Raw genomic sequence first — 11,276 nt, 5'->3', positions numbered from 1 at the left:
GTGTCCCTATTGTTTCTCGTTTTATTATTGTAGCATGTCAGTTTAATTGAATAAAACCTTGTTTAAAACCAATAACTACTAGTGTTCCACATGTTACCTCAGGAGAAGATCAGAATGACACAGCTCGACAGGCACTCACCTTAGCCCTGATCGACGAACAGTAGGCCCTACCCAAAAGAGGCGTGGATCCATATATACACCGATGAATCAGCAACTAACGCCGTGCTCAATGGAGGTGCTGGCACTGATTCTGATCCAGTTCCCTGGGACATACGTACAGATACATCCAGCGTTGCCACTGGCAAACACTGCAGAAACTATAAAGCAGAAGCAGAAGCTATCATGCAGGCCGCCTCCTTGGTTCAGGACTCCGCAGGCCCTTGCTACCAAGTTGTCTTCCTCTCGGACGCCCTTTCAGTCCTTCAGGCCCTAGAGAACAACAAACTCCCACAGCTGGCCAAAGCATTATAGATGGTCAGACAAACCAGAAGAGTTGTCCTCCAGTGGATACCAACACACTGTGGGATACCAGAAAATGAAAGTGTCAGCTTTAGTGAACAGAAGACGATCATCAAGGCATTGATGAGGCCAAGGACAAACAGAGATGACTACCACACAATGTCCAGAGAGCAGCAAGTCAACCTCATCAGGCTGCGTACTGGCCACAACAGGCTCAATGCTCACACTATGATGAACCGAAAGTTCAAGCTGGCGGCCATCACCAACCTGTGCCTGCGGTCAAGAAGACCGCCAAACAGCGGAACACATCTTACAGCGATGTCCCTTACTAGATGAGGAACGAAAAGAAGTGTGGCCGTCACCAACTCCCTTGCAGACCAAACTATATGGCAGTCGACAGGAGTTGGAGAAAACAACAACATTTATCACCAGTGTTGGACTGATCGTGTCTGTAACCTCTGCTGCGAACGCCAAGAAGAAGAAGAAGAAGAAGAAGAACCTGAATGTCTGTGTTCTGTGTCTGTCTGTGTATTTGTTTGTGATTATGTGTGACTGTATGTGTTTGTGTGCGCGTGTGCAGTTCTGTGTGTACATGTCTTCTTCTTTTTCTTCTTCCGAGTCATGAACTGGGTCCTTTCGGACGTTTTAAGTTCAGCGAATGGAGTTTTAAGTAGAGCTGGTTAAAATGGGTCTGTGGGTGGCCCAGGCTCAGTAAAAGTGTAAAACTATATCTCAGTGGCAATCAGTGTTCGAGGAGGATGGACCTGGCACTCCCACCCAGGTTTGCCCGGCTTGGAAACACTCCAGTGAAGGGGCTGCGGGGAGCCATGTTGGGAGTTGGTTCCATGGACTGACTGATGGTGCGTGGGAAGAAAGTGTTGCAAATGGGTGGGGGGGGATCATCCTCTCTTAATTGGAACATTGTATGGGGAGCCTCTAGTTCTTGAGTCACCCAGTTTGAAAAAAGTATTCCTGTCGACGTCGACTATGTTGTTGATTTTGTACAGCATAGTGAGGCGTTGATGGAGACGCCGTTCCTCCAGGGAAGCCCACTCCAGTGTGTTGAGCATGTTGGTTACAGCGCCAGGATGTCCGTCAGTATAGTTGTTAGTCAATGTATGGTTAGTGAGTGAATATGTGTGTGTGTCAGTGTGTTTGTCAGTGTGTCTGTACCTACGGAATCCGGCATCTTCGTGTAACCGCCGAGTGCACAAAGCACAACGTCAACGATCACCTTTTGAGGCAAAGCCAGTCAAACAGTGTTGAGAATTTTAGAGCCAAGTTAATAGCCCTACTATAACTGCTGTGGGTACGCAAACTGAGCTTCCGAAGAGCATACAAAGTGACAACAGCAGCCAGACCCCATCACAGTCACTCCACATTTCACGGGTACTGTGCCGTCCCAAAGACCACCAAATTGGCAAAGCCTTCGCCAAATCCAAGCTTTTGAGATGAAACCCACAATTAAACATCTAACATCTAAAGGCAGCACAACCAAACCGCATCAATAGTTGACAGATCACCAAAGCTGACACCAAATCCTAGTTATGAGAGGCTTAGCAAGTTGTTTTTGTTTTTACATTTAGTCAAGTTTTTTTGTTTTGTTTTGTGTTTGTAACTCTCTTCAACCAATACATGGCTATTCGGCAAAGGTGTATGCTAGTTTCTTTCCTTTCTCAGTTGACGTGGATGATCTCTTTTAAAGTACTGTCTGGTCGGATTGCCAATCTTTGTATGGTACAGTCGTAAGTCAATTAGTTGTAACTGGCCGTTTCCGGTCATTGAATTGGTAATGAAATATTGTTATTACACTTTCTTTGCTTTCCAGCAGTCTGCACTACTGTCTAGTGCAAGTGCATGGCATGTTCATGCATGTTTGCGTGCGCGCGCACACACACACACACACACACTACATACAAGCAGAAAAACACAAACAAATAAAACAAAATTATTTGAAAGCACAAATGAGAGAGCTGACTTGCTGTTTCATTAATACTGTTTAATGTTTGCAATAATGTAGTAATGACTTTCAGTGCTGCTGAGTAAAAAGGCTCACGAATTGATTGCCAGTCAACAGGCAAACCACCGCCACGATCAAATCACATTTTTATATACAGACATAGCTTAATTGTTAGAATAACAATCTGTTTAAAACATACTTCATGTATGACTAATTTACAATCACTATGAAAGTACAATCAATATGAAACTAATTTGTCATTGACCAATGATTTTCCAAGTCAAATCAGCATGAACATTGCCTGTCACCTTCTTACTGGCATAGTTGCTCTCAGATTTCTTAACAGTCATAATATCAGTTTGTAGGTACAATTCTGGTTTCTACACCTAAAATCTGGGAAAATTGTCAATGGCACACAATTTAAACAGCAGTCTTAAATGCTCCTTCTGCAAATTACTTCATGTACAATATGTATTCAACAATTTTTCTCATTACTTAACGTTGATTGCTTGCAGGAAGTCCCACTAAATTATACATATCAAAGCTGCCACCAAAAAATTGATTTCATTCACTACTACATGTAGTTTGGTTTTATAACCACACCCCAACACAGAAATGTTGACAACCAGACTCAATAGAGTCGCACCTGAGATGAAAGTACACCCTGGAGACAAGACAAAAGTGTCTGTGCAGTGCAGGTGGCCTTTCATGACAGGTGTGCTTTGGTGAAGTTGATAGACAAAGGGACAACAAAAGGCATCCTTCCATGGGAGGTGTCCTCTTAACGGAGGAGCATCGCATCGCAGGTACCATTGAACTCTTACTAAAACAGCATCCTGCGCCGCAAAACACGAGATATCCTTTGACTATTTGCCATCAACGATGTTGCCTAGGATAGCAATGGCCTCTATCTCTACCTTTGCACCCTGAAACAGATAAGATCACAGACAAATTTAAAATGGATTCAAACCTCTTGTGGCTTTCTGAGAAAGTATAATTCAATGAAAAATAATTCCCACTCCTGCCCAAAAGGCAAACAGGATGTTGATTTTGTGCATGCGTGAAAGTGGAGGGCTGGCCGAGTCCCATGTAAAGACTTAGGCAGATATGAGATGGCGAGTCGAAGCGTTTACACTGAAAGGAGTGTGCACTTAAACCTTCAAGAAATTGATCGAATGATCAGTTGACAGACTGATATTATGCATTGTTTTGGTTGATACGTGTTGTTCGTGTCAACAGGTACACATGCAGAACTCAGTTGTTTTTTTACCTTGACCCTATCACAATCGCAAGAGAAATACTATGGGCATGTTTTACAAGAGCTTTAAAGAGAATGTGTACAGATTGTACCAATCCCTTCCCCTTCATTACTCATAAACACAAGGTATGCCATATGCATAAAGGAATTCAGAAGAGGTATAAGGGATGACAGGCGCTTATAGCCATTCAACCACTTGTTTACAGACTATTAAATGTTGCATATACATGTACAGTTGAACCTGTCAACAACGACCACCCAAGGAACCAACTAAAAGTGGTCGTTATAAACAGGTGGTCGCTATGGAAAGGGGAATAATATAGAAGAAAAACTCATCTGGGACCGACCCTCAGGGTAGTTGTTATGGGCAGGGGGCCACTTTTAAGAGGTGGTCTCAAGGACAAGTTCGACTGTATATGTTTACATTATTTTTGCATGCGTGGTATAGCGCTAGCATCCTGCATGCACTCACCTTTGGGAGGGCTGCAACCTGGTAAGCTGCTCTTGCTGGTTTATTTTCACTGAAGTCTGCAACATATATACTGTGTAAACTAGAATGAATACCCGCTTCGCCGGGTAGCCGGCTTCGCCGGGAAGAAGTACTTAGAGCCGTACGCCGGCTTCGCCGGGTCCGAACAATGGACCCGCCAAGCTCGCCAAGCTTAGGTCCCTCCCAGATTCGTGGAATGGGAACAGCACGAAAATGATTCAGTGGCCATAATGCCATTCCTGACCATATCGAGTCCCATCCTTGTCGACGAATGTAACCGTGTTAATCACCTTTGGAGGCGAACTCCACTCAAACAGGACTGAGCAAGTTAGAGCTTCTCAAAGGAAGGCCAGTACATAAAATTACACAAAAGCCGCCAGACCACATCACAAACAGAACTGAACAATGCACAGGTGTTGCTCACATAGAGACACACACACACACACACACACACACAAAAACACAGAGAAGCCGTATCTATAGAGAGATAGATGACAGTGTATTTTTCGCGTGGCTATAAATTGATTCGACCTTTGCACTTTGACAGTGAGGATAATTTACGGGTCCAATTTACGTTCTGGACACTGCGTTGACCTTCTAAAAATAGTAACAGTAACAGAACGCCGGGAATATCCGAAGACGCTCCACTCACACTATAGTGCACCATACGAAGGAAGGGAGGTAAACGCTGAAAACCTGGAGAAGATGAGAAGATAAGGAAGAGTTACTTATAATGGTGAAATGAACACAAAAACCAAAATCATTTCAGCGCTGCGCGCTGAGAGCACGTGTTGAAATATCTCATCGATGATATTGTGTCCGGGGTGTAGCTGAATACGGTGTCCAAATTTGAAAAAGATCCACCGAGAATTTTGGCTTTGGTGTTCGGTATGGGGGCCCGGGTAGCTGAGGTGGAACCAAAATAGCTGAGGTTGAACCAAAATCGGTTCAGCGCTGCGCGCTGAGAGCACGTGTTGAAATATCGACCAGGTTGTGTCGTGTCCCGGGTCTACCTGAATATGCCCACCAAATTTGAAGCAGATCCATCGAGAACTTTGGCCGTGCATGGCGAATACACAAATACACAAATACACAGATACACAGACACACAGACAGACACAAGTCGTATATATATATAGATGGTCAAGTAAAGATTAAAAAAAAAGAAAAAAAAGAAAAAAAAGAAAAAAAAGAGAAAAAGATAAAGAAACAAAAATTCAAGGACCGACTATTGTTTCCCTCTGTCATGTGGTAGGTAAGGAGGCCATCTGTTAAAGCCGCAGGGCCGGACTAGGCTAAGAGGAGGGGGGGTTGCCAGTGGTGGTCCAGGGGGATGTTCCCCCTAGCGGGGTCAAGGGGCAGAGCCCCTTGTGGGGGTCAGGGGGCGAAGCCCCCTGAGGCTTATGGGTAGGTCATATTCTGAGATAGGAAAATGGTCGCTCCTTGCATGAAACGGCAAAAATAAACAATAATAACATTTTTTTTAAATAAGTGAGGTACATGTTTAGGCTAGGGGGGTTGCGCAACCCCCATAACCCCCCCGGTAGTCCGGCCCTGAAAGGCACAGTAAGCCTAACGTAAACCATCACAGATACTGTCAGGCTTTTACACACAGTACAAACACCCTTCCATTTGAACGCTCACCAAACGGGAACATCCTAGGTGGCCTACGTAAAGAGCGAGCAATTTTCAAAGAATTTATTTTTGCGTGGTTTATCTTACCCCTAAGCCATTGTGAACCCGTGTGATCCAGTTTCCCTTTTTCACAATGTAGTCGTCAGTTAGTCATTTGAATGCGACTCGATGTGAGCTTATTTACAATAGCACGTTTTTATGCACGAAACAAACGGCTGTGGTTCACAAGAACTCTAGCGATGGCTTTTGACCGTTGAGAGGAACGGCGATATGCGTAAACCGTCGTCTGCTACGACCCTTGCGTGACCCTGCTTCCGGGCTTTTCTTTTTTCAAACTTTCACAACTTCGAATTGTACTGATCTTGTCTTGATGAAAAAAGAATTCTTTTATGATTAAAGAATGTTTATGTAACAAGCTGTCAATTTATTATTTAGATTTTAAAAAGTTAGGTCTAGCGCAGAAACGCACCACGGTCCAAAAACATTTTGATAATCATCGATTCACGGCTATCGCCAGTTTACATCGATAGAATGAGACCCGAAGGGAAGTAACTCATGTTTGACCTGAGTTCAGGATGGGTCCAAAAAGTGTTCGAGACAATCTGCAAAATTAATTCTTTAAAAATTGCTCGCTCTTTACGTAGGGCACCTAGGATGTTCCCGTTTGGTGAGCGTTCAAATGGAAGGGTGTTTGTACTGTGTGTAAAAGCCTGACAGTATCTGTGATGGTTTAGGGGAGGCTTACTGTCCGGGCGTGAATTCCGGTATCATAACAGCCGTCCAGCACCAAAACGAGGCGCCATTGTTGTTGAGGACCAAGTCCACGAAAATAAATTCTTTGAAAATTTCTCACGCTCGACAGAAAGCAGCCAGGATGTTCCCGTTCGGTGAGCGTTCAAATGGAAGTATGCTTGTACTGTATGTAGACGCTCGGGGAGCTCTGTGATGGTTTACGGGATGCTTACTGTGCCTTTAAAGAAAAGTAGTTTTCAAACAACAAACACGTTGGCACCAAAAGAATCCCCATACACTTTTTGAATTGTTTGAACTCGGAGCAAACAAACTAATTTTAACAAAGACATTTTACAACATTCCTATAATGCCTCTCAACGCAGTTCACATGCAAGCAACACACAAAGAAAGAAACACAACTTACACTTGGAATACACCTCATTGACAGTTGCATAATCACTGATGTCAGCAAGCAGCACTGTTGTCTTGACAACTGAAACAGCAGAACAATGTCCACAGTTAAAAACAAAAAAACAAAAAACAAAAAAAACAATAAGAGGCAAGGGAAGTAATACTAGAATCATAAATCAATCGATAAATATCCTCCCGAGTCAAATTTGTCCTAGATTACAATTCTCAGGACTTGAAAGATCGAAACCGAGGTTTGATTGTATTGAATTAAAGACAAGTTTCCTCCTCACCTAGAATGTATTTTAACATTTTATTAGCATGTAAGCTGAATCTTGCCACCCCAATCCCAACACTCCTTTGTGATCTATGTCCAGTCACTTGAGTGCAGATGTCGGGGAATATTTTGTAAGTACATGTACAACACTTTGTTCAGATGTATTTGCAGTTACTTCAGAGCAGATGGAGTTGAAAAAAAGCACAAGGAATGCAAATTCTTTTTAACTAAAGCTTGCAGAGAAATGTTTTTTTAAAGGTACTGAACTTGTCAAATCCAGGTGCACGGAGCCCCTGGGGCTTTTAGTCATACTTCAGGCAGTTATCCGTTAGAAGAACTACCAAGTTTCATTGACTTGCACCCAAAGAGTCAAGAACTGCGATTTTTTTACGAATTAATTTCGTACTCGACCCGGCTGGTCTTGACCTATTTTTGGATCTAAATTTAGATCAGGTAGATCACCACATCATGCACAAAAAGACACGTTACTAGCAAACTATGTCAGACGTCATCATGAGTTTGTGTAAAACAAAATGGAGGCCGGAATCACTCAGTTGAATCGAACTCCGACCAAACACCACGTAATAACTAGGTTAATTTATGCACTCGCGTGAACAAGAAACTGTTGAGCTTCACAGATGTCGTCGTTGGGTAGTTTTGGGTTTGTTTTACTACCATAGGAGGATTTTTGAACTGTAAATGCACTCAGCTGCAACAAAAACGCAAAACGAAGGCTGTGAGCTGCACTGTGCCTTTAAACAAACTTGTAAAATTCAATAGAGTTGTATATCGATGATTCATGAGCTTTGTGTGCATGTTTAAAGACGACCAAGTTACGACAGGCAAGCAGAAAAGAGGTGGGGGTAATATGAAGCAAGCTCACAAAATATATTTCATCAATAGAAATAAAATATATTGTTCCACACATTGTTACCACACTCTTTGCTATAGAAGAGTGGTTTGTTGCTAGATAATTCATGGCAAACCATGTACTCTCCCCTCACCCCTCTACCTAGTAGGACACTTATCCGTTTCCATTTTTACCGGCTTCCTGCAAGGTTTGAGCGTTGATCATTTCGGAAAACTTGCAATGGTCACTTTGCTATGATTTTTTAAAATTTCAAATTGACGTATCAAGTTACTTCTCATGTCAAGGGAGGCAAAGGGGTAAAGGAATTTGTACCCCTTTTTCACACATTTTTTTTGCAAGAGTGGTCTTTTATGTGCATAGCCTTTTCTCCCCGTCATTCACTGTTCAGACAGTCGAATCCTTTTTTTGGATTTTTTCTTCCTTTGATACTCACTGTTACGAGGGGGGATATAGCTCAGTTGGTAGCGCGCTGGATTTGTATCCAGTTGGCCGCTGTCAGCGTGAGTTCGTCCCCACGTTCGGCGAGAGATTTATTTCTCAGAGTCAACTTTGTGTGCAGACTCTCCTCGATGTCCGAACACCCCCGTGTGTACACGCAAACACAAGACCAAGTGTGCACGAAAAAGATCCTGTAATCCATGTCAGAGTTTGGTGGGTTATAGAAACACGAAAATACCCAGCATGCTTCCCCCGATGGCTGCCTAAATGGCGGGGTAAAAACGGTCATACACGTAAAATTCCACTCGTGCAAAAAACACGTAGTGTACGTGGGAGTTTCAGCCCACGAACGCAGAAGAAGAAGAAGAAGAATACTCACTGTTATTGTAAGTAGCCCCAGCTTCCTTCAGCACCTCTCCCATATTTTTCAGTGCCTGGAAAAATTTTCAGCTAGCTGTTAAGACACAACATGGAATTCCAAAATCAGAAAAAGATTTCTGTAACATGTAAATTATAAACAATTGTGACACATACACCTCCTGGCAATTTAACAAAAGGACTGTACTTTTAAAAGGTACCTTTCTTTCAGGACATAAATTACAGTTAATTGGTAGCATCTCCAAATGCAAGACATTCAAACAAAATGTTGACTTAACAAATGAACAGGATGCAAGAAGTAACAGGATGCAAGAATATCAGGAAAGTTGCCAGTATCCATTACTTCTCCAAATCTGCCCAAATAGCCATTAAAATTTCAGCAAGTTTTGAAAGTTTAAAGGCAGCCCTTTGCATCTCTTTTTCCCCGAACATGAAAAAGGTTGGGCATTCTGTCGTCTACAGACACCAAAGGATATCCCTGGGTATCGTAGTTTTTAAGTCACACATACATACACACACACACACACACACACACACACACACACACAGACACACACACACACTACCTGATCTGTCTCTGGGCCTGCGCCACCAGGAATGATTTCCATGGTTGATGGAATGAACCCAATCATTCCAGACATGTACATTGTGTTGTCTGCAATGATTGCTTGGCTGAAAACAAAATCAAATACAAACATGCAAAATTATCACTCCCATTAGTCTTGTTATATATCTATCTATATATAGAGATATATATATATATATATATATATATAAGAAAATGTTTAAGAACAATCTCCTCATGACTTTTTTCCAATGAATATGAAATGTTTATCGATGATGCCCAGGCATGGGAATTGAAAATTGTTAAAAAGGCTGAAAATGCATAAGGCCTAAAAAAAAAATTGGTGTGGTTACGGTAACCCGACCTACCCTAATTTTAGGGGCCGATCCTATAACGTTTTATTACATTTTTCAAAAAAAAAAAGAAAAGAAAAAAAAAACGAGTGCAAAAAACGCAATGAAAGCGAAAGCGCCTGAGTCGCACACTTATTTCCCTGTCAAGTAGGTTTAATTTGTACACATTAGAAAAAAAAGTTAAAATAAAAAAAAAGTGATTGCCTACCTACCTACCCTATTGTTTTTGGCTATGTTACCGTAACCACACCTAATTTTTTTTTTGGCCTAACTGAAGACGCAAAGCGTCAAGTCGACGGCTTCGCCTAGCCTTACTAGGGGGCATGCCCCCCCGGAAAAAAAATTCTCCAAAGAACCCAGATGGTGCAATCTGGTGTCATCTGAGTTCCAAGTTTGCCATTAAATTCTGTTTCTTAGAATCAGAGTTTTTAGTACCATTTTTTTTTTTTTTTGGACCCCCAAGGGAAGCTTCTTGAGGGAAATGGAGAATGAATTGATGATGTTTCACATATAATATTAATAACAGAAACTGCAAAGTAATGTCGTACTTGTGTGTGCGTGCGTATGCAGGGCCGGATCTGGGGGGGGGGGGGGGGGTTCCTGGGGTTCCGGAACCCCCCCCCCCCCCTGGCCATCCAATGTACCTCTCAGAGAAAAAAAATGTGGACTTTGGACCCCTGCCTTCAGTTGGAACCCCCCCCCCCCCCCCCTCAAACGAACTTGGTCCGGCCCTGCGTATGTATGTGCGTGCGTATATGCGTGCGCATGCCGCTTTAATCATATTGTGTTATAGCCTGCGCCGGTGTGTGCGCGCGTGTGTGTGTGTGTTTGTGTGTGCGCGCGCAGGTATTGGTATACGAGATCCATGACATTTTATCTGAGAATCTTTCTCGCACTGGCTTTGCGACGACAAGAAATTCTTAATCTTAATCTGCTAATCTAAACGTGTTTCCCCTCCATTTTCTTTCAAACCTTGTTCGTTCCGTGTTGCGTCTGCTCTTTGTTGTCTTTTGTGTTCTTGTTTTTCCTGATGAAGCTTCCAGAAGCGAAAATTCGTTATCGTCTTGTGTCGTCTTTGTATCGGCGAGTACAGTAATCCTTTAAGTTTTTTAACTTAATCTGCTGTGTAGTGTGTTCAATCAATGACAGCGTGACCCACAAGTTGACCCCCCGAAATACAGCCACCACATAACATGACAGACTATTTTGCCTCGACCTCACCTGTAAGGTCCTACAGCCTTTGGTGCTGTTGCAGCATTTACAATCTTTCGTACAATGTTGGCCATTTTTGCAAGTTTGTATCAAATTCCTTGCTGCCTCGATGGTGTTTCGTGGTGGTCGAGAAGCAGACGCTTTCAACTTATGTAAAACAGCAATCAAAAAAGAAAAGATAATAAATAAATAAAAACAATTCAAATGTATTCCGTTTGTCAATAAATGTTATGATCTATT

General features: G+C 42.6%; 1 protein-coding gene across 1 annotated transcript; it reads right to left on the bottom strand.

Moving 5' to 3' along the window:
- Positions 1-2,437: 2,437 nt before the first annotated feature.
- On the bottom strand, positions 2,438-11,192 carry LOC138966646 (2-iminobutanoate/2-iminopropanoate deaminase-like). The gene is made up of 6 exons (XM_070338940.1): positions 11,046-11,192; positions 9,473-9,578; positions 8,908-8,962; positions 6,959-7,027; positions 4,150-4,205; positions 2,438-3,345 (listed from the first exon to the last, which is right to left on the bottom strand). The coding sequence occupies exons 1-6, from the start codon at positions 11,108-11,110 to the stop codon at positions 3,286-3,288; spliced, it is 411 nt and encodes a 136-aa protein (XP_070195041.1). The 5' UTR covers positions 11,111-11,192; the 3' UTR covers positions 2,438-3,285.
- Positions 11,193-11,276: the final 84 nt, after the last annotated feature.

The sequence above is a fragment of the Littorina saxatilis genome, linkage group LG5 (assembly GCF_037325665.1).
Source record: "Littorina saxatilis isolate snail1 linkage group LG5, US_GU_Lsax_2.0, whole genome shotgun sequence".
NCBI classification, from domain to species: domain Eukaryota; kingdom Metazoa; phylum Mollusca; class Gastropoda; order Littorinimorpha; family Littorinidae; genus Littorina; species Littorina saxatilis.
The sequence above is the reverse complement of the archived record's forward strand: the minus strand, read 5'-3'. Positions and strand labels throughout refer to the sequence as shown.

Excerpts from the sequence above, each read along its gene's own strand:
- LOC138966646 (XM_070338940.1), bottom strand. The coding sequence starts at position 11,110 with ATGGCCAACATTGTACGAAAGATTGTAAATGCTGCAACAGCACCAAAG. Across the intron at positions 4,206-6,958 it reads CAATGAGGTGTATTCCAAGT|ACTTCAGTGAAAATAAACCA; the intron begins GTAAGTTGTGTT and ends TATATGTTGCAG. Across the intron at positions 3,346-4,149 it reads AGGTTGCAGCCCTCCCAAAG|GGTGCAAAGGTAGAGATAGA; the intron begins GTGAGTGCATGC and ends TATCTGTTTCAG.